The 23,093-nt window shown below is 44.9% G+C and overlaps 1 protein-coding gene across 1 annotated transcript in view; it reads right to left on the bottom strand.

The window, feature by feature from the left end:
- RPH3A (rabphilin 3A) overlaps positions 1-23,093 on the bottom strand; it is a 120,161-nt gene that overhangs the window by 50,104 nt on the left and 46,964 nt on the right. Inside the window, exons 3-7 of the mRNA XM_027864819.1 lie at positions 20,048-20,177; positions 19,516-19,602; positions 12,143-12,308; positions 7,876-7,914; positions 6,457-6,627 (exon numbers count right to left, since the gene is read on the bottom strand). Coding sequence (XP_027720620.1) covers positions 6,457-6,627; positions 7,876-7,914; positions 12,143-12,308; positions 19,516-19,602; positions 20,048-20,177 — 593 coding nt within the window. The remainder of the gene's footprint in view (positions 1-6,456; positions 6,628-7,875; positions 7,915-12,142; positions 12,309-19,515; positions 19,603-20,047; positions 20,178-23,093) is intronic.

Genomic DNA, 23,093 nt, shown 5'->3' with positions numbered 1-23,093 from the left:
TTTCTTTCTTTCTTTCTTTCTTTCTTTCTTTCTTTCTTTCTTTCTTTTTTTTTGCTTTTTGATGAGGCAATCTGGGTTAAGTGACTTGCCCAGGATCACACAGCTAGTAAGGAACTCAGGTCCTCTGGACTCCAAGGCTGGAGCTCTTTCCACTGCCCCACCTAGCTGCCCCCAAAATAATCTTTCTAATGCACATAATGATGTGACCATACCACTTCCTGGCTCAAGAATATTCAATGGCTCCCTATTACCTCTAGGATAAAGTAAAATCCTCTGTTATTTAAAGCCCTTCAAATCTGTCTCCAGCATCCATTTCCAGACTTGTTATCCTACCATTGCTCTTCATGCAGTCTCTATTCCAGCTAAACTGAACATGTTGTTTCCTAGACCCAATGTTCTATGTCTCATCTACATGCCTTTGCATAGTCTGTGCCCCATGATGGGGATACATCCCCTCCTCCCCTCTAGAGGAGTCCCTTCTAGGCTTAGTTCAGGTGCCACTTCTTATGGATAATCTCTCCCCTTTATGCAAGGGCCCTCTCTCCTCCAAATGATCCTGATTATGTATCTATCTATCTATCTTCTATCTGTCTGTCTGTGTCTGTCTATCTGTCTCCATGTCCATCTCTTTCTCTCTCTCTCATGCAAATAATCATACTCCTTCAGTAGAATGTAAGCCCAATAAGGTCAAGGACTGCTTTTTTCTTTCTATTTTTCTTTCTTTCTCTTATTTTCTTTCTTTCTTTCTTTTTTGGTACTTCTATTACTGTCACCTAAGAATGACAATGATCATAGATTGAGTGCCATAAGTGACCTCAGAGGCCATCTTGTTCACCTCCCTAATTTTACAGATGAGTGAATTCAGGCACAGAGAGGGAGAAGTGACTTGTCTACACAAGCATGTTTTGCCTACATTTTTTTTTTGGTCCAGATCTGTGATTTCATCAGTATAGGGGAATTCCAGGTAAGGAAACTCTTAACAAATTTCCTGGCAGAACTGGGAAGTTAAGAGAATTGCCCAGGGTCACACAGTCAGAGTATTTCAGAAGTGGGGTTCAAACCCTGGTCATCCTGACCAAGTCTCTATCCACTATACCACACTGCCTTGCACATAGTAGGCACTAAATAAATGGGACCGGTAGGTGATACAATGGATAGAATGCTGGAGTTGGAGTCAGGAAGACTTGAGTTTGAGAACTGCCTCAAACTCTCACCAGGTGTGTGACCCTGAGCAGGTCAGTTTATTTACCTCTCTGGGTCACAGTTTCTCCATCTGTAAAATGAGGGTATTGGGCTTGATGGCTTTGAAGGTCTTATCCAGTTCTAAAGCCATGATTCTTTGAGTGCTGTTATTAAGTTAAATGATTTGTTGATTTAATACTTAGCAGGACCAGGATTCAAATCAATGCCCTCTGACTCCAATCCAGGGTTCTCTCTACTACTCACACTTCTGTGTGAGACTTTTCCTTACCCCGCCCCAGCTATTAATACTTCTCCTTCCTTCCTTCCCCACCCCTGCCAATCACTGTGTACTAATTTTGCATATATTTTGTCTATTCTTATATGCATATGCATTATATCCCCCAATAAACATTGTTCTCTTTGTATCCCCCAGTGCTTAATACAGTTCTTGGCTCATAGCAAGTGTTTAATAAATCTGTGTTGATTGATTGTAGATCCCTTAATAAACATGTGTTGATCTTTTGCTAGGGGGATTCTTCAGCTGGCCCCATTAGACTTTTCCCATTAGTTTCTCCAGCCCTGGCCTTTGTCCACATCTTCTCAGGCTTCTCCTACCCAGGTGACACTCTGGACCAGCTAACAGCAGGAATGAGCATCTCACAGGCATTGGGGCTCCCATAGCTATGGGCCTTACTCCAAGAGACCCAAGCAAGGCCAAGAGCTATTTGGTTTCTTCTATGTTGAAATATCAAGATGTAGGTCCATGAGGAAGCCTAAAATTCTTTAGTGTTGAGTTTTTTGAGCAGGTACCACCAGTGTTGAAGGCACTCTCACGACTGGGGTTTGTTCCAAAATTATAACTCATCCCCAGCGATTTCAAATATATTTAGACTGGGGATTACCCTGATTCATGAGCATCCGCAGGCCACCAGGTGTGACTAAGCCTTTTATAACAAAGTGAGTCAGCTCTTTCTGACAGGACGGAAAGAGTTGTAATTACATCATTCTGTGGATTTTCTGCCAGGTAGCTGGGATCCCAGAGTCCCAGAACATCAGAGCTATAAGGGATGCCAGAGGCTTCATAGTTCAATGTATGCCCGACTAGAAATCCCTCCTACAACATTCTCAAGTGGCCATCCAGACTCCGACCTCCAGAGATGGCGAACCCAGTGCCTCTTGAGGCTGCCCATTCCACTTTGGGACAGCTCTCACTGTGAAGGCATTATTCCATACATGGATTCAAAATCAGGCTCTGTGAAATTTCTACCCTTCCTTCTGTCAACTGGGGTCAAGCAGAATGAGTCCAATATCACTTAACATATTTATCTATAAGACAAACATGGTAACCCTCTACTAGGACCGCTGTTTCAGGAAGGCCCCTCAGCTATGCTTTACTTCTGACTCGACTCTTTAGACTTTTCCTCTTCCTCCACAACCCACCCCCCTGCCACCTCATCCTGATTTCTGCCCCTTTTTATGTATTATCTTCCCTATTAGAATGTAAGCCTTGAAAATGGGGACTATCTTACTTGCATTTTTTTGTTCTGACACAATCAAGGTTAAGTGATTTGCCCAGTCACATAGCTAGGAAGTGTCTGAGGATGGATTTGAACTCAGGTCCTCCTGACTCCAGGGTTGATGTTCTATTCACTGTGCAACCTAGCCGCCCCTGCTTGCATTTGTGTCCCCAGTGCTTAGCACAGTGCTTGGTATACAGTGAGTGCTTAATAAATGCCATCTACCTATCCATCTAATTATCTAACTATCCATCTACCTAATTATCCATCTATCTATCTTTTTTTTGGGCAAGGCAGTTGGGGTTAAGTGACTTGCCCAGAGTCACACAGCTAGTAAGTGTTATGTGTCTAAGGCCAAATTTGAACTCAGGTCCTCCTGACTCCAGAGCTGATGCTCTATCTACTGTACCACCTAGCTGCCCTTCTATCTATCTATCTATCTATCTATCTATCTATCTATCTATCTAATCTACCTACCTATCTTTACCATAGGTGTTTGCTTTGACAGAAAGTAAGTGGGGATTGTATTATATTTTTGTCTTTGTCTTTCTAGGCCCCATCGTGGTATCTGCCACCTAGTAGGTGCTTAATCAATGCTTGCTTATTGGTTAATTGATTCCACATCACAATCCTTCCTGAAGGGTAAGAGGCAGTGTGGTATAGTTTATAGAGCACTGGGCCTGGGATCAGGAAGACCTGGGCTTGAATCCCACTTCAGACACTTCTTAGCTATATGACCCTGGATAAGCCACTTTACCTCTGTCTGGGCCTCAGTTTCCTCATCTGTAAGATAAGGGAAGGGGATTGGAGTTGATGACATCTAAATACCTTTTCAGGTTTAAAACTCTGACCCTATGTCCTTGTAGACAGCTATATCTTTGAATCTTCTTGAAGCTAAACACTCCTGGTTCCTTTGACCGATTCATCTTTAACATGGTTAATTGTACTCTATATTCCATTCAAACTGAGCTACTTTTTCCAAAACATGCCCCGAATTTACCCACCTCCATACCTTTTCTCATGCTTTTTTCCTCCTGGAGTGCCGTCTCCTCCACATTCACCCTACTAGGCTCATTCAAACCTAGTGGAAATTCAACCTATCCTTCCAAACTCCTTCCAAGCATCACTACCTCCTTGAAGCCTTCCCTGATTCCTTCAGCCTGATACAGAGATCTTAGAGAGGATCTAGTCCAGCCTTTTGATTTTATAGAGAAAGATCCTGAGACTGAGGAGGGCAAGAGATGACCCAAGTCTTGGAGTGAGGTGCCAGGAGCAGGATCTTAACCCAGGTCTTCTGACCCTAAGTCTAGCATGCTCTGACTCTCATGAGAGGGCAGAGTGCTCAGAGCACTAAATTGGGTGGCAAATCATCTGTATGACCTTGGGCAAGTCACTTAACTCCTATTGGCCTTGGAAAATGAAGGGGGTGGATTAGATGAAGACCGGGGGACTCCCGGCTGTAAGTCCAATAATCTCTGCTAGAACGCTTTGTATCTTTCTTGTGTTGCTTATTATTGTTCAGTTATTTCAGTAGCGTCATGACCCTCGATGACCCCATTTGGGGTTTTCTTGGCAGAGACACTGGCGCGGTTTGCCATTTCTTTCTCCAGCTCATCTTACAGATGAAGAAACTGAGGTAAACAGGGTGAAGTGACTAGCCTAGAGTGAGTGTCTGAGGCTGGATTTGAACTCAGGCCTTCCTGACTCCAGAGAATTTAGAGAATCAGAGAATTTAAGTGACTTGCTCAAGGTCACACTGCTAATAAGTGACAGATGCAGGATTTGAACCCAGATCCTCCTACTCCAACTCCAGTATTCTACCACACATCCAAATCCCTTCATCTTTATGAATGAGGAAACTGAGCCCTAGAGAGAAGTGACTTGCCCAGGGCTACACAGCTGTCAGTGTTCACAGGGTCCTAGTTTCAAGCTGCACGGGACCTCAAAGATCATCTGGTCTGGGAAATGACTCACCCAAGATCACACATTAATTAGCAGAGCCATGACTAGAACAAAGGTCCTCTGACTTCATATCCAGCCCTCCTTCCAGCGCACTGACCTCATCAACATTCTTTTCTTGTGAATGTGAAAGAGAAAATTCCCCCTGCGCTTGTTATGGGGGAGAGGGACCCTTCCTTATTGTTTAAAAAAATAAAACTACCTTGAAGTCCAGTCTTATAGAAAGAAGGGGAGTGGGGAGGGGGAGGGCTTTGAGATTAAACAGGAACCGCACTGCCCAGACCTGTTGCTAAGAAGGGATAGGAGCTGATGCGATAAGCGGCCAAGGCATGATTTCAGGAGCCGAGTAAAAGACCAGAAGACTCAGGGACTGATACTGAGCCTTAATATTCAGCCTCTCGCTTTGATGTTAACACAGCCTGGCATAGAAAGGAAAGCTAAGCTGCCATCTGGCCGGGACAAGAGGATTACGTGATTGGTATTGCCGGCAGCCTCCCATTAAATATTGCAGGCATAGCTGAGGAATTGAAGACAGCTGGAATGATTGCCAGTGGGGCAGAGCTGCAACCAAATAAACCTGCCAACTCAGCATCTTTCAAAGTGTGGGGCCTGAGTTAGTGTTCATTCCCGATTCCTCTTTGGGGGGTACTGCTCATCCCACCCTCACCACTGACAGCCAGCTGGGGCCTCATCCTAGAATCGCTATGTTGGGAGGGACCCTGAAGGCCCTCCGTCCCAGCCCAACCCTGAAACAAGACCCCCTCTCTGAGCCATCCCCAACCATCCAGCCTCTGGTTGGTAACTTCCAGGAAAAGGGAGCCCCCCACCCCCGGGGCAGCCTGGGCCACTTTGGAAGCTTTCAAAAAAACAAATCTGCTCCTGCAATTTCCACTCACTCTACCTGATTCCACCCTTTGGGATGATAAATGTGAGAATGAGTGTGACATTTTTTCCACAACCTGGTATCCTGGCAAAGAGCCCCGGATTGGGAGTCAGAGGACCAGTGGCATTCCAATCCCACCCAGGATCACCGATTGAGAGCTAAAAGGGACCTTTGAAGGCTGTTGGGGCCACTCCCTTCATTTTCCAGTTCAGAAAAATGAGAGCCCAGGAGAGGTGAAGTGACCTCTATCTCTTACTGTTTGTGTGACCTTGGGGCAAGCCAACTTCACCTCTCTGAGACTCAGTTTCCTCATCTTTAAAATGGAAAGACAGGGACGGTACCTCTGATTTCATTGGTACAAGGAGCTCCCTGGCAAGGAAACTCCTTCCAAATGAGACTGGTACCTTTTAGGGTATAGTTTTAATGCTCTTCCCTAGGACAATGAAAGTTCAGTGACCTGTGCAGGGTCACACAGCACGTATGTGTCAGAAGTAGGACTGAACCCGAGTCTCTGAGGCTGGCCCTCTATCCACTACATCACACTGAAATGGCTGGATTCTATAGTCCATAAGATTCCCTTCAGCTCTAGAGTTATGATCCTATAAATGCCAGCTAGCATGGATACAGTTCTGGGCTTAGAATCAGGAAGACCTGAGTTCAAATCTTGCCTCAGATACTTACTAGCTGTGTGACCCTGGGTAAGTCACTTAACCTCTGTCTACCTCAGTTTTCTCATATTTAAGATGAAGGTCCCGTCCAGTTTTGATCTTGGATTGAATGAGTTTTCTCTTCCTTCCTGCTACTACCATCATCCCACCAGCCCATAGCTCTCCCTTCCTTTCAGCTCTGTTCACATCCTGTGCCAAATTTGCTTCCTCCAAGAAGCTGCTGTGGGCTGATCCCCCCCCCACTCACCTGCTGGACTCCGACTGGCATCACCCCCAGCGGCCCCACCTGGGCCATAGTCCCGGCCTTCGGAATCCCTGCCTGTGTAGTCCGTTCCGCTGGAGCTCATGCGAGCCTCTGAGGCCCGGCGCATTGGGGGGCCATAGCTGCCCCTGCCAGGAGCAGGTGCAGGCTCAGGACCTGAAAGGCAAAGCATTTGTTTAAAAAAAAAAAAGGAAAATGCTCATCAGGGAACAATTCTAAAGGAAGGAAGGAAGGAAGGAAGGAAGGAAAGTGGCAAGCGGAGAGGGAGAAGGAGGGATAAGATAAACAGTCTCTCTGTTTTTAGTCTCTCTCCTTTCTAGTCCAACCTTCATAGAGCTGCCACAGTGTGGTTCCAAAGGGGCAAGTTTGATTGCATCATTCTCCTACTCAAGAAACTTCAGTGGCTCCCAACTGCCTCTAGGATAAAATATAATCTCTTTAGCCTGGCATTTAAGGTCTTCTGTAAACTGGACAGATGACCTACATAAAAATCCCAACTCTGCCACTTATTACCTGAGTGACTGTGAGCAAGCCAATTAACTTCTCTGGGCCTCAGTTTCCTCACCTGTACAATGAGGAGGCTAGACTAGCTGGCCCCTAGGGTCATCTCCAGTTTTAATTCTGTGATACCTTTCTGGGCCTTAATGTCCTCCAGGCAGTGGAAAGAACCCCAGATGAGGGGTCAGGAGATCTGAGTTCATGTCTTCGCTCTACCGCTAACTCACCATGTGACCTTGAACTTTGGACACTTCCCTTCTTAGGGACTGTTTTTCCATCTGTCAAATGGAGGGCTTAGTCTGGAGAGACCCGGGATCTCTGCCAGATCTGCCAGTCCACAATGGACCTATGAGCCTGATTGGAGACCATCGGACCATACTGAGATGGGTATGCTGCCTCCCAGGTGCAAAGGGAGACCTTTGAGAACCAGCTCCAGATCAATGACTAACCACCGAGCCAACAGGTGCAGACTAGAGGAAGGAGATGTTTGAAACTGATGGAAGAATTTGTCTCCCGTTGGTAACTGGTGTATTATGCCACCAGATTGTTAGAAAATGCAGGATGCTGCCTTCCCCATGTAGACTCGGGCTGACTACCTTGACAGTCTCTAATGGAGTCCATAGGACCACATAAATCCCAGGTAGAAGGGCCAAGCAATGAGGTGATCAAAAAACAACAATACCAAACACCAGACCTGGAAACATCACCATCAGGGACGTACAGGGAGCCCCGAGCCACAGCAGGACAAGAAATCAAAAGAGCAGGAACAGCTGTGAGCTTTGTCGTCCTCCCCTGTCTGACCCTCGGTCCTAGAAAAGGGGATGTGACCAGCCTGGGAGAACCAGGACTCAGGATTCTGAAGCACCCCTATTCTAATCGGAGCCAATCTCCCTCCAGCAAACAAACCTGATTTCTGGCCCATGCCCCTCTTGTCCCCAGCGTCACCTGGGGGCAAGGAAGGAGAAGGCAGAGTCAATTTTTTCTGGCGGTACAGGATGGACACATGGTAGGGGGCAGGGATGACAAGGATTCCATTTGTCCCATAGCAGGGGAAACATGTTATTGTGGAAAAAAAGAGTTTGACTCTGAGTGAGGAAGGCCCGGGTTCGAATCTTGACTCTGGCACTTACTAGCATGTATGACTGAAGGCAGATCCCATCCCCTCTTGGAAGGGAAGTGACTTACTCAAGGTCACATGGGTGTTACACAGTAGAATCAAGATTTGAACTCAAGTCTTCTGACCCCAAATCCAATGCCCTTTCCACTTTACTTCCTCTCTTGGTCAAAATGTGTCACCACGGGATCATGGATTCATAGATTTAAAGCTCAAAGGGACCTCAGAAGCCATCTAGGCCAGCCCCCTCATTTTATGAAGAGGATCTGGGTTCATATTCTACCTCCGACACTACCTGTGTGTCTACGGCCAAGTCATTCACATTCCTTACCTGTAAAATGAAGGGGCTGGACCACAGGGTCTCTAAGGCACTGTCTAGAACTAGATCTATGAATGTACAGATGAGGAAACTGAGGGTCTGGGCCTGGAGTCAAGAACACATGAGTTAAAAAATGGCCTCAGACACTTACTAGCTAGGTAACCCTCAGCAAATCACTTTACCTCTTACTGGGCCTGAGGAGTCAAGAATATACCTGAGTTCAAATCCTGCCTCAGATACTTACCAGCTGTGGGACACTAGGCAAGTCCGTTTGCCTCAGTTTCCTCATCTGTAAAATGGGGATAATAATAACACCTCACCTCCCAGGGTTGTTGGGAGGATCAAATGAGATAGTAGTCACAAAGTGCTTAGCACCCTGCCTGGCACATAGTAGGCACTATATTTGTCATTGTTTGTTTTAGTTGTGTCTGACTATCTGTGACCCCATTTGGGATTTTCTTGGCAAAGATACTGGAGCGGTTTGCCATCTCCTTCTCCAAGGCACTGTATAAATGTTAGTTATTATTGTTATTGATTCCTTTCAGGGTTTTTGTGGAGATAAAATGAGATAATATTTGTAAAGCACTTTGAGAACTTTAAAGCACTGTACAAATACCAGTTATTATTATTGTTGTTGTTGTTGCCCAAGATCACACAGGTGGTAAGCTTCTGGGGTAGAACTTGAACCCAGGTCCTCTGATAAAAGTAAGTTCAGTAGACTCCTCGAGGTCAGGGACTATTATATCTTTGTAAACATTTTGCATAGTAGTCACTCTTAAACTGAATCACTGCCTTATTGACCTCTCAGCGTTGTTATGGGGGAAACTTGGTAAACTTTAAGTGATTTATAAATGTGAGTCCTTATTTTTGGCCATTCTCTAGGACATTAAAAAAAATACAGACTGATCTTTATTCACGAAGACAGTGTGGCTGACCCATTATTGGTAGGAAGTGCCCTTGGAGTTAAATAATTTCACAAGGCATTTACTTAGCACCTACTACATGCCAGGTCCTATGCTAGGAGACAAGAATACAAGGACAAAACCAAAGGGCCCCTGCCCTCAAGGAAGTTACAATCTTCTGGTGAGAGACCAAAGGGAAAGGAGCAGAGTATGGAGTATGGGGGTAGGACTGTATGCACGGCCGCAATCTCCATTCCCTCACTGTGTCCTCCAGGGAGGTCAGTTTCTCCTGGGCCTAAGAGACGTAAAGAGATAACCAACTCTGGCAGTGAAAATTCTTCCCCTGAAACCTCCCCAGTCCCACGCCTTTGTTCACACAATTCTGTGCACCTGTAATGTCCTCCTTACCCCCATTCCCCAGATAAGTATAAAAAAAGATAGAGAGTGATGGGGACCAAGGGAAAATCAAAGTGATCTCCAAATACTTGTCACAAAAGGAAGCACTAATGCCTGGGGGCATTTCTCTCTATGGGAATATGGATGGGCTCACCCTGAGCCAGCCCCACTCAGCCCCATGCCCTTGTCCTCCAAAGTACTCATTTGTGAGATGTCTGGCTGGGGCTCAGGATACCTCTGTGGCCCTGGAAAGAGGGCTCCCAACTGTCAGGACTGAACTTTCAAACTTAGTCTCATTGTAAGAGTGTCTAATTCACTGAGATCACTGGCACTGGACAGAGATGAACTTTCTGAGCCAGCCCACAACTATGTGTCAAGGTCCATAAAGTATATCCCTCTGAGTCCCAAAGGACAGTGAGCTACAAACCCTGTCCTTTACTTCCCTAACCCCACCACCAGCTGCCATGTGTTTCGCAGGAGAGGGACCAACAGGTCAAAGGGTTCCAGTAGGACCCAGAATCCTTGAGGGCAAAGACAATTTTGGTTTTGTCTTTGTATTCTCAGGGTCTGGCATACAGTAGGTGCTTAATAAATGCCTGTTAAAATGATTTAACTCCAAGTGCACTTCTTAGTAACAATGGGTCAGTAGCACCATCTTTGTATATAAAGGATCACCCATATTTTTTAGGTGAATCAAACTGAAATCGTTGGTGAAAAAGTCAATAGCACAAGGAAGAAGGAAATGCAGAAGACATGAGAAATTCACAGGATGGATACAAATGATACCTGACATCTACACAGGACTTTTATGTTTGCGAAGTACTTTGGGATAGTGCTTTAGACCTACAATTTCATCAATATAGGGAGATCCTCCTCTCGTGCAGGTTAGGGGAGAGAAGGGAGAAAAGGGAAGGGAATAAGTATTACGTACAGCCTGCTCTGTACCAAGCACCATACTAAGCACTTTTAACAAATATCTCATTTGATCTCACAACAACCCTGTGAAGTAGGTGTTACTATTGTTGTTACAGTTTAGTCGTTTTTTTAGTTGTGTCCGACTCTTCAAGACCTTATTTGGGGTTTTATAGGCAAAGATACTGGGATGGTTTGCCATTTCCTCCTCCAGCTCATTTGACAGATGAGGAAACTGAGGCAAACAGAGTGAAGTGACTTGCCCAGGGTCACTCAGCTAGTAAATGTCCAGATTTGAACTCAGGAAGATGAGTCTTCCTGACTCCAGGCCCGGCACTCTATCCACTGCGCCACCTAGCTCTGTTATTACCCCCATTTTATACTTGAGGAAACTGAGTCAAACAGAGGTTTGACTCCCAGGGTCATACATCTAGTAAGTGTCTGAGGCCAGATTTGAACTTAGGTCTTCCTGACTCTAGGCTGGGTGTCCTCTCCACTGCCTCACCTTCTCTACCTCTTACAATCTTAGAGCATTTGCCTAGAACAAACAAGTGAGTTGCCTGGGGTTATATGGCCAGCCGGTATGTGTCAAACAGGGGACTAGTTTCTTGACCTCAGGGTCAGCTTTCTAGTCCCTACTCCAGGCTCCCTCGCCAAGCAAGGCTTTGGCCAACCTAGAGCTTGTTGTATATGCTAGAGAACACCAGGCAAAAGAAGCCCAAAGCAGAGCCATCCAACATGTGATGGCTGTTGCAGGCATGGAGACTCTTGCTATTTACCCACTGCACTGGCAGGAAGGGAAGCGAGGAGAGGCAAGGATCCCCTGCAGACTCAAGGCTGAAGGGAAGGATGGAAAGAAGTTGAAGGAGAAGCTTTGGGGTATTTAGGAATCTAAAAGCAAGGATTCTCAGGATGTTACAGCACAGCCAGGAGCCCTTATTGAGCAGAGCAAGGAGTAAGAGGGCGGGACTGCATGCACGGGGGCAGTCCCCATTCCCTTACCATGTTCTCCAGGGAGGCCAGCCTCTCCTGGCCCTAAGAAATATAAAGAGATAAACAATTTCGGCAGTGAAAATTCTTCCCTCCCTAGTCCCATGCCTTTGTTCACACAATTCTGTGCACTTGGAATGTCCTCCCTACCCCTTCCCATCTCCACTCATTAAAGTCCCATCCATCCTTTACCTCCTCCATGATGACTTCCTTAGCCACTCCCCCTCCCCCAAAGGACCTCTCCCTCTTTTTCTCTCTTAGAACTTTGAGATTCTCTTATGCACTGGTTAAAGCCTCCAGTTCCCCAAAAGTTCCACTCTGGAAACATGTGCCAGCCATTTGGAATGAGAACCACAGAGCAGGGACTAGATAAGGCTGTGATTGAGAGCCAAACATCCTGAGTCCCAGTACAGTGCTCAAAGCACTGGCATATTTGTTCACATCTGGAGAAATCTGAACTCTGAGTTGTGGTCTGGGGTTCCAGTCCCACGATGAAGTAACTTGACCCAAGGTGGAAGGCTGCCCTCCCATCTATCTTACCTCGGCCAGGTGCTCGGGGATGGTGCTTGGGCTCCAGGGTGGGTGGCTCTGAGGAGCTGGGCTCCATGGGCGGCTGCTGAGGCTTGGATTTCTTCACTGGCATGGGCTGAGGGAGCACTTGTTTGGGGAAGCCCTTGAAGAACCATGCTCCAGAGCGCTTCCAAACCTGAAGGAAGAAAGGCAAATGGTACAGGAGGTGGGGACCTAGCTCAGCCTGGGAATGGAACTCTAGCCTTCTTTCCCTATTTACTTTAAAATAGAAATACATATGCATATATACACATACATATATACATGTATAAGTACATGGATGTGCATACATATATGTGGATATACATATGCATGAATGCATACATATACATATATATGAAATTAACTGCTTGATAAGAATGTGGTATCTGAGAACAGGACTTGGACTTCTGGACCATAGCATAAAACACAGGGACAACAGATTCCTGACCAGAAATGAAGCACACCTAACAAACGCTGGATAAGAATGCATTTGCTGGGCGTCTTGCAAATCTAATCAGAAGAGCTTTCATCTAAAAAAAGGTAGAAAACTTTCTGTAGCTAGATATTATAGAGAGTAGCTATAATGAAGAAAGACAATCCAAGAAAGGAGCTAGTGATAAAATCCATGACCTGAAATGTTTATACACAAATGCCCCAAGTTTAGAGAATAAATAACAGGAATTTGAGATTCTAATGTAAGGAGATAAATCTGACTTCACAATTATCAGTGCAGTTTGGTGGGATGAAACTCATGACTGGACTATGGCTCTAGATGGGTATAGTACACCTTATTTAAAAAATGTTGTGGGTCTACACACACACACACACACACACACACACATATGTGTGTGTGAATATATATGCCCATATAATCTCTCTCCCCATATATATGTATATCATCTATCTTTCTTTATCTATCCTTCATCTATCTATCTATCTATCTATCTATCTATCTATCTATCTATCTATCTATCTATCTATCTATCTATCTGTCTGTCTGTCTGTCTTTCCCCTGGTACTTCCCTAGCCCCGTGGGAGTAAGGAAAGGAAGGCAGTGCAGTATTATATATCAATATGGTATACTCAAGTGAGGAAATCCAGTAACTAGAGCAGGAAAGCATGGTGAGGAATATTTGGGTGAAAGTCAATGGAGCTAGAAACATGTGTTTTTTGTAATTGAGAAAGAAGAAATAGATGAGGGGGTTGGGAAACATAATAAGCCTGGAACAAAGTCAGGAAAGACTAATGATGGGGGACTTCGATTATCTATAATATTATCTTAATAATAATAGCTAACATTTATATAGTGCTTACTATGTGTTAGGCACTGAGCTAAGCACTTTACAATATTATCGCATTTGATACTCACAACAACCCTGGGAGGCAAGTACTGTTATTTATCCCCATTTTACAGATAAGGAAATTGAGGCAAATGGGGGTTAAGTTATTTTCCTGGGGTCACACAGATAATAAGTGTCTGAGGGCAGATTTGAACTCAAGTCTTCCTGACTTCCTGACTTCCAGAAATTCTAACTAAATTTGTGGCCAAGCTGTATTTCTTTTTGAGGCTTTTCTTGTAGGTGTTTTTTTTTTTATTATTATTCTCCTCTTCTGGGTTTACATAGTGGGTATCCCTGGCACCCTAATACTTCTTTATCTTCTTGTTTATTCATTTTCTAGCCTCACTTCTAGCATTGGCACTTTGCGTCAGTTAGGCTAGACTCTATACACTGTGTGCATATACCCACAACATTTTTTAAATAAGGTGTACTACACCCATCCAGCCCACCATGACCTTGTGTGCTCCTGGCTTAACTAATCTGGAATCCTGATGGATATTCTCTAGGCACTGAGTTCTGTACTCTTCAGGGTTCACAGAGGCATCTTGGGCCAGGCTACTGCAAGTTTTCAGAAGGCCTTATTTTACATGGATTGATTGAGGGAATGATCTGGATAGTCGCCTTTCTGGACTACCCAGGCTCTAGGCACTTGTTTGAGTTTCAGGAACACAAATGAAGACTTGCCTCTCAACATAGAGCTTCAGTAGACAGTTACTAGCCCCAGTCTCTGTTAGCTAGCTGGAAAACTGATTATCCCTGTTCTTAGCCCCTGGAATGAGTCATCAATCCTGCTCTGGGATCAGAGAAACAGCGCTGTGACCCTGTTCAGAGCCCAGGGGCTTAGTCTGAATTCTCAGCCTACTCCTCTTCCATAGTCCTGCCCTGGTCATTTGCTTTTGGATTGAATTCATGATCTTGGGATAGGAAGATTTCTGTGATTTCTCCTTAGATTCCTCAATGGATACTCAGTCTGGTGCTCATTTAGATCTTTAATTGGAGTAGCTATGAGGGAGCTTGGACAGTTAGGTGGTACAGTGGATAGAGTGCCTGGCCTGGAGTCAGGAAGACTGAGTTCAAATCTGGCCTCAGACACTTACTAGCTGTGTGACCCTAGGTAAGTCACTTCACCCTGTTTGCCTCAGTTTCCTCATCTGTAAAATGAGCTGAAGAAGGAAATGGCCAACCCCTCCAGTATCTTTTACAAGAAAACCCCAAATGGGGTCAGGATCATGAAGAGTTGGACACGAATGAACAACAACAACAAAATGGGGAGTTGGTCTGTAGTGCTTTCTACTACATCATCTTTGCTGAACTAATTGGCTTTAATTATCTAGACATTGATTGGAGTGCTTTCTCTGTCTTTCTCTGTCTGTCTGTCTCTCTCTCTCTCCTTCCCTTCCCTTCCTCCCTCCAAAGCAAAACAGTTAATAATTTATGAACTTGACTTACTGATAGTTTCATCCCTCAAAAAGTGAAGGCAACTTTATTCTGGATGCCTTGACTTGATTTGACTTGGACCTGATTCTCTCCAGGAGGAAGAAGCTTATTGTTGGAGTGGTAATTATGGGAACCCTGGGGTGAGGGAAGAGGAAACAACCACTCCCTCCTTGAGTTTAAATAGAGGAAAAGAAATCCAGGCATAACCTGACATGCCTCCTAGTTTACAGGAAAGTGGGTTTCACAGGGTGTAGAGAAAGGAAAGGTAGGATCCTATGAAATAAAATTCTGCAGAGAAAGTCAGCTCAAGAGAAATGTGAAATGCTCAAGAATGGAATTCTCAAGACAAAGAGACACAACTCCTATGAGGTGGAGGAAAGGCAATATCTGAAGAGACCAATATGGATGCACTGGGAACACAGCATCCAACTTAGACTTTCAAAAGAAATTAAAGAAGATGGAAGGGAGGCCAGGTACCAGAAGACAAACATAAGTGTAGCATGATCATGTAAAAATGGCATCAGGAATGCTCAAGCTTAGATTGAGCTGAGGCTGGAGGGCGAAGGTAAGGACAATAAAAATGGAATTTTCTTAGTTCTCTTACAAGAAGAATGACCTTTGCACTGGAAATGATATAACAAAAATGGCTGAAAAGGAACTGATATTCTAAATAAGTAGAGATAGTAAGAGAATGCCTAGCTGCCTTTGATGAATTTAAGTCACCTGGCTCAGACGTACTATGCTAGGGGCAGCTAGGCAATGCAGTGGATAGAAGACCTGTCCTGGAATCAGGAAGATCTGAGTTCAAATCTAGCCTCAGACACTGGCTAGCTGGATGACTCTGATCTAGTAACTAAAAAAAGAACCCTCTGCCTGCCTCAGTTTCCTCACCTGTAAAAAGAAGGTGGGGATAATAACAGCATCTGTCTCACAGGGCTATTATGAGAATTAAATGAGATAATAATTGTAAAGCACTTAGTACAGTGACTGACATATAGTAAGTACTATATAAAGGTTAGCTATTACAGGCATATCTCATTTTGTTGTGCTTCATGGACATTTCATTTTTTTTTTCACATATTGAGGGTCTGTGGCAGCCCTGTGTACTATCACACCATTTTTTCAACAATATCTGCTCACAGTGTCTCTGAGTCACATTTTGGTAATTCTCACAATATTTTAAACTTTTTCATTATTATTATATCTGTTACAGTGATCTGTGATCAGTGATCTTTGATGTTACAATTATAATTGCTTTGGGGCGCCATACCACACCCTAATAATGTGGAAAACTTAATTGATTAATGCGGTGTGTGTTCTGACTGCTTCAGCGACCTGCTATTCCTGTCTCTCTCTCTCCTAGGGCCTCCCAATTCAATGAGACACAACAATATTGAAATGAGGCCAATTAATTATCGTACAATGGTTTCTAAGCATTCAAGTGAAAGGAAGAGTCAATCAGTGGGGCAAACTTCATCGTTGTCTTATTTTAAGAAATTATCAGCAACCAGCACCCTGATCAGTCAGCGCTGTCAACATCAAGGCAAGACCTTCCACTAACAAAAAGATTATAACTCACTGAAGGCTCAGATGATGGTTAGCAGTATTCAGTAATAGAGTACTTTTAAATTAAGATATATACATGGGGGGGTTTAGGCATAAAACTATTGCACATTTAATAGACTACATACAGTATAGTGTAAACATAACTTTTATATGCATTTGGAAACCAAAAAATTCATGTAACTTATTATATTAGAATAGTCACTTTATTGCAGTGTTCTGGAACTTAACCTGTAACATCTCCAAAGTATGCCTGTGTTATTATTACTATATCCCTGGGTCCTGAAGAACTAGCAAACATGATTCCTGAGCCACTGCCAATGATATTTTTAAAACCCTGGAAAATAGGAGAGATATCACAAAATTGGAAAAGCACAAATGTGTAAATTGCAGAGGCATGGTTGGACAGCAGTTGTGCTGAAAAAAAATCTGGGGGGTCTTAGTGGACTACAAGCCCAGTATGGATCAATAGTATGATGTAGCAGCCGAAAAAGCTAAGGAGACCTTGGGTTACATTAAGAGAGGCAGAGCTTCCAACCATAGGGATGTGATAATCCCGCTATACTCTGCCCTCATCAGACCTCATCTGGAGTTCTGTGTTCAAGTCTGAGAGCCAAGGCTTAAGAAGGACATTGAAAAGCTGGCAAGCGTGAGCAGAGTGGGGCAGTCAGGATGACGAGGAGCCTTGAATCCATGTCAGGTGAGGATTGGTTGAAGAAAGTGGAGAAGAAAACAGGGGAGCCATGAGAGCTGTCTCCAAGTATCTGAAGGGCTCTCATATGGAGAAAGAATAGTCTTGTCCTTTGTGACCCCAAAGGATAAAACCAGGAGAAAGTTGTATTTATGCTTAATACCAGAGGAAAGTTCTTAACAGTGAGGGCTGCCCCCAAATAAACGGGTTGCCTGGAGAGGCAGTAGATTTTTGATTTCCACAAAGATTCAATGACCTCCTGTTAGTATTTTATAGTGGGCAGCTCCTTTCAGGTCTAGGTTGGACTAAATGATGGCTGAGGTCAGCTTCCAGCTCTAAAATCGGTGACTCTGTGATTTTTTTTAAAGTAGAGGTCTGTTTGAGGCTGCACATAGGATGTGGCCTCCTCTCTCCTCTTCTGGGCCCCATGATCTTCCCTACTGAAGTCCTCCAAGAGGCCCAAGGCGTAAGGGAATCATCCTCTCCTGATTCGGCGTCATTGCTGGCTTAGTCACCCATCGGGGGAGGGGGATGGAGGCCAGAGAATCAGAATTTGAGAGATGGAAGGGACCTCAGTAACCAGCTAGTCCCTGCACAAAAGGAATTTTCTCTAAGGCATGCTTGACAAGTGGTCATCCTCTTGTGTCTGTATGGACTATTTGTGCCTGACCCATATGGTACAGCCCTCTGAGCCCACATTGATCTGATCAGCCTTGGTTGGACACACTGTACCTTGACCCCAACATAGGGATGTCATTTTGGTTCTTCTCAGGAATGAAAGACAACAACCTATACGTCAGCTATGCTTAGAAGATCTCCAAGAAGGAAGAAGTCTTCAAGTGGAGACTGAAAACCACTAGTGCAGTTCATTATGGAGGGAATTCCTTTTGTGTCCACTGAGGCACATTTGTCAGTGTCCTAGCACGCAAGGACAGGGAGGAGCAGGAAGGTAGCTACAATGAGGAGAAGAAAAAAGGGCTATATTGTCTGCCTCTTCCCCCATTTCTCCTACTCTCTCCGGCCAACAGTACCAGACATATATGGACACTTGATAAATTGTTAATTGATTGACTTGTTTTGAAATGGCTAAATAAAAATCTATATTTCAGAGCTTGGAAAGGAAGAGGAGGGAGAGAGACAGATAGATAGAGGGAGAGAGAAAAGAGGAGAGAAGTAGAGAGTGGGGAAGAAACAGACAAGGAGAGAAAGAGGAGATCCCATGAGAGAGTGGGAAAGAGAGAGGGAGGGAGGGAGGGAGAGAGAGAGAGAGAGAAGAACATCTGAAGAGGATAGAGGAGATAGAAAGACAAGGAGAGGAGAAAAGACAAGAGCAAGAAAGAAAGGGGATATAGGAAGACTAGGAGGGATCAAAGGGAGAAAGAAGAAGGAAAGAAGGAAGGCATGAAGGAGGGAAGGAAGGAGGGAAGGAGGGAGGAAGGAAAGAAGAAGGAAGGAAGGAAGGAAAGAGGGAGGGAGGGAGGGAGGAAAGGCCAAAATATAAAGAAGGAAAAGGATATTAGCTGCTTTTTCAGCAAACACTCCCAATCCCCCCTTGGCTGTCTCACAGAATTGCAGGCTTTTAGAAATGCAATGGACCTCTGAGGCCATGTATTCTAATCCATACCTGAACAAGATTTCCCCTGCTCCAATCTATCTGGTCATTCAACTCCCTCATCATTCCTAGTTCTGCTGTCTGGGGCCAAGCAGATCAAGGCTAATACCTCTCTTGTATGACAGCCCTTCACATACCCAAATAGAGCTATCTTGTCACCCCCTGAATCTTCTCTTCTCCAGGCTAAATATCTTAAGTTCCTTCAACTACTCCTGTGACGTAGAATCAGAGTCCTTCACTATCCTGATGGTCTTCTCTGGATACTCTTAGTTTTTCCATGTCTTTCCTAAAATGTCAAACCAACAACAATAAGCATTCATTTAGCACCTACTATGTGCCTGGCACTGACCTAAGCAATGGGGATAGAGAGAGAGGCAAAGCAGTCCCTCCCCTGAAGGAGCTCGCTCTAAGGGAGAAGACAACAGGCAAAATGTGATACCCAGGATTAAAGACAATACTCCAGATGTGGGAGTACTGTGTAAACACCTAACTCACACAAGGAGGCCGGCTGGTATCCAGCCTCAGTGCATCCATCTTCTTACTGATACCAGTGCCTCAGGTCACTGGGACCTAGGGGTATTTGGGGCTTTAATGGAAACTTAGACAGTGGACGTGAAATCTCAGTTTCCTTCCCTCCCTTCCCCTTACTCAAGAATTAGAGAACTGGGTCGGGGAGGGTTGGGAGCCAGCAAGGCTGGAGTCAAAGCAAATCACTCACCTCTCTTTGCTCACTGCAAATCTTGCAAAGCCAGATGGAATGTGGGCGATTGTTGGAGGTCTCCACTCCACACTTGGTGCAGACGTTCTGGGGGCAAAACCAGCCAGAACGTGTGTTAGGTTCGTAAGACTCAATTTGGGGCTAGTGGGGACAGTGGGGAGGAGAAGGAAAGAGGAATGCATATGGTATCTCTCCCTCATTCAAGTCCTAATGGATGCAAAGAGCTAGTAGAAAGAACATTTACACTTGAGCCAGAGGACCTGAGTTTGAATCCCAACCTGGACAAATGACTTAACTTCTCCAGGTCTCTGTTTCATTATCTATAAGATGCAGGGTTGAATAGATGTCGTCTATGGTCCCATCCAGCACTAATCTCATGGCCCTATGAGGTCCACCTCAGACTGACAGCTTCCAGGCGGAATCATCCCACCCAAGACTCTGCCCTGGGGGGCCCCATTGCTTCTCCTTGGGTCAGCCAGATACAGGGGCTCAGTAGAGAAGGGGGAGGGGTCCAGGAGGAGGAAGGCGTTACCTTCTTGCAATCCTCACACACCACGCAGGAGGAGCCCAGAATTCCCAGCTGTTCCCCACACAGGATGCAGCGGTTTACCCCATCTCCAGCCACATTCTTTCGCATGTTCTCCAAGCGATCCACCAGGCGCCTGAAATGGGAGAAAGTAGGAACATGGCACGTGAAGGTTCACGGGGACCCAAAGGTGTGCACGCCAAGTGAAGCTGGACAATGAGAGTTTTGCCTCAAGGCCACAGCATGGCAGGGGAGTGAGGGGCACAGGTACTCACTCCTCCTGGTGGCTCTCTAGCCCAGGCCTTCTTAAACTTTTTCCACTCGAGACCTCTTCAGTGCTTCCTAAATGGCAGCTCACGACCCCATAATTTAAGAAGCGCTGCTGAGCCTGCTAGCCTTATATCTGGTGATCTGCTGGCTCTATGCTGTATGTAACTGCCCTTGGCATCCCTTCCCTAGGATCTATGTTCTCATCTCTTTCTGGGAAACTGGAGGGGGCCAATGCTCCCAACAGGGTCTAGGACTTGATTTTCTGAGGGATTGGCTACCCACTGCCCTAACAAAACTACACTCAAATCAGGCAGATTGGCCTATGTGAGCTTCAGTGTTCTAACATTAATTTACATGGGCACTGGAATTCTTAGTTTAGCTCTGACACCAACACACACACATACACACACACACATACATACACACACACACACTCATGCCCTCCCAATTTATTTTTTCAACACTTGTGTGCTTGCTTTCATTAATATCAATGTTTTCTCTACCTGTGCAAATCACAATCCTCTAGAAAGCTAGCAGAAAGCCTTTGAAAGTTGCCACAGCTCAAAATTCATTACCCTAGAGTCAACTCAGTAGTGAGCCTTCCTGAACTTAGAGAGTCTGGTTTTTGGACAACATGAAGTCCGTTGCTGGGGCTGTATCTAAAGCTTTGGGAGATCAGAGTAGCTTTTGAGAACACAGAGTCTCTCCTCTATGCTACAATGAGGTATCAAGTAGGACCTGAGTTGAGGTCATAATTTCAGGCATTGGTAAACTGCAGTTAAAATAAAATTATGCATTTTTCGTTTAACTGTCATCCCTATGCTGGCAACTTGGAAGACTACACAGCTATTGAATGAGATTATTCTGTGATAGACATGATGCTGTAAGGGACCTGGGAGATGACCTTGTCCATATCCCTCATTTTACAGATGAGGAAACTGAGGCCCAGAAAGGTCAGACAACTTGCCTAAGATTGGTTACTCAAGTAGGAAGGTGGAGAGCTGGGATTTGAACCCAGGTTCTTTGAACTCAGGTACTTTACTGAGCTCCAGTCCTGCATCTCCAACATGATGACCTTTTATCTGTTACAGCAGACTGTCCCACTATCAAACTGACTTATCTTTGATCTCTCCCTGTCTACTGGCTGCTTCCCTACTGCCTGCAAACATGCCCATGTCTCCTCCATCCTCAAAAAACCCTCACTTTATGCAGCCATCCTCATTAGTTTCCCTCTTCTTCTTCTTGTGGCTAACCGTCTTGAGAAGGCCACACGCAAATAAATGCTCACTCATGTTTTCCTCTCACTCTCTTCTTAAATCTGTATGGTCTGGCTTCCAACCTTATCATTCAACTAAGAATGCTCTCTCCAAAGTTACCGATGACCTCTTCCTTACTAAATCTAATGTTCTTGTCTCCAGCTTCACCCTTCTTGACCTCTTTGCAGCTTTTGACACTGTTGAACACTCTCTTTTCTTGGATACTCAGTCTCCTTTGCTGGTTCTTCATCTATGGCGTGTCCAATAAACATGGTGGTCCCACAGGACTCTGTCCTTGGACCTCTTCTCTTTCTATACTCTCTCTTTTTGTTTTTCTTTGTGTGTGTGTAGGGCAATCAGGGTTAAGTGATTTGTCCAGAGTCATACAATTAGTATCTGAGGCCAGATTTGAACTCAGATCCTCCTGACTCCAGACCCAGCACTCTTTCTACTCTGCACTGAGTTGCCCCTCTCTCTTGATGATCGTATCAGCTCCCATGGTTTCAACTGGCATATCTATTTGGATGATGCCCAAATCTATATATCTAGCTCTAACGCCTCTCCTGAACTACAATCCCTCATCACCAACTACCTTTTGGACATCTAGAATTTTATGTCTCATAGACATCTTAAAGTCAACATATCCCAAACTGAACTAGCCTTTATCTTCAAACTCTCCCTTCTTCCAAACTTCCTAATCGCTCTGGCACAATATTCTCCCATACACCCAGGCTCTCAATTTCAGTGTCAAGAATAACACTCTTCCCACATATCCAATTTATTGTCAAATCTTGTTGCTTCTACCTTCATCACATCTCTCCTGCATGCCCCCTTCTCTCCTCTGACACTGCCCCCACCCTGGTGCAGACCCTCACCACCTTATGTCTGGACTGTTGCAATAGCCTGCTGGTGGGTCAGCCTGCCTCCAGTCTCTCCCCACTTCAATCCACCCTCCATTCAGGCACCGAAGTGACTTTCCTAAAGTGCAGATGTGACCATGTCATTCCCCCTACTCAAGAAATTCCAGTGGCTCCTTGTTACCTCTAGGATCAAATACAAAATCCTCTGTTTAGCATTTATTCCCTGGCTTTTTCCCACTTTTCCAGTTTTCTTAAATTTTACCCTTTTCCAATCACTCTACAATCTAGCAACATTGGCTGACTACCAGCTCCTTCAGCCTGATATGCCACCTTCCATGCCTGTGCCTTTGTGCCATCTGTGCCCCATGCTTGGAATGCTTTCCCTCCTCACCTCTGACTCTCAGCTTCCCTGGATTCCTTCAAGATTGAATTCAAATCCCACCTTTCCTCTCATTCTCTTCTTAATTCCCTACAATCTGGCTTCCAACCTTATTCAACTGAACTTTCTCATTCAACCCCATTTAAATTTCGTAGCAGGACTTTCCCATTCTTCATCCCCCCCTACTCTTAGTGGCTAGTACCTTTCTCTTTGAGATCGCCTTCCTTCTAGCCTGTTTATTCAGTGTTCCAAAAGTCTGAGTGCAGTTTTAATCTTTTTGGAATACT

This window comes from Vombatus ursinus, unplaced genomic scaffold, assembly GCF_900497805.2.
Source record: "Vombatus ursinus unplaced genomic scaffold, bare-nosed wombat genome assembly UNPS02001287.1, whole genome shotgun sequence".
NCBI classification, from domain to species: domain Eukaryota; kingdom Metazoa; phylum Chordata; class Mammalia; order Diprotodontia; family Vombatidae; genus Vombatus; species Vombatus ursinus.
This window is presented reverse-complemented; position numbering and strand designations above follow the sequence as displayed.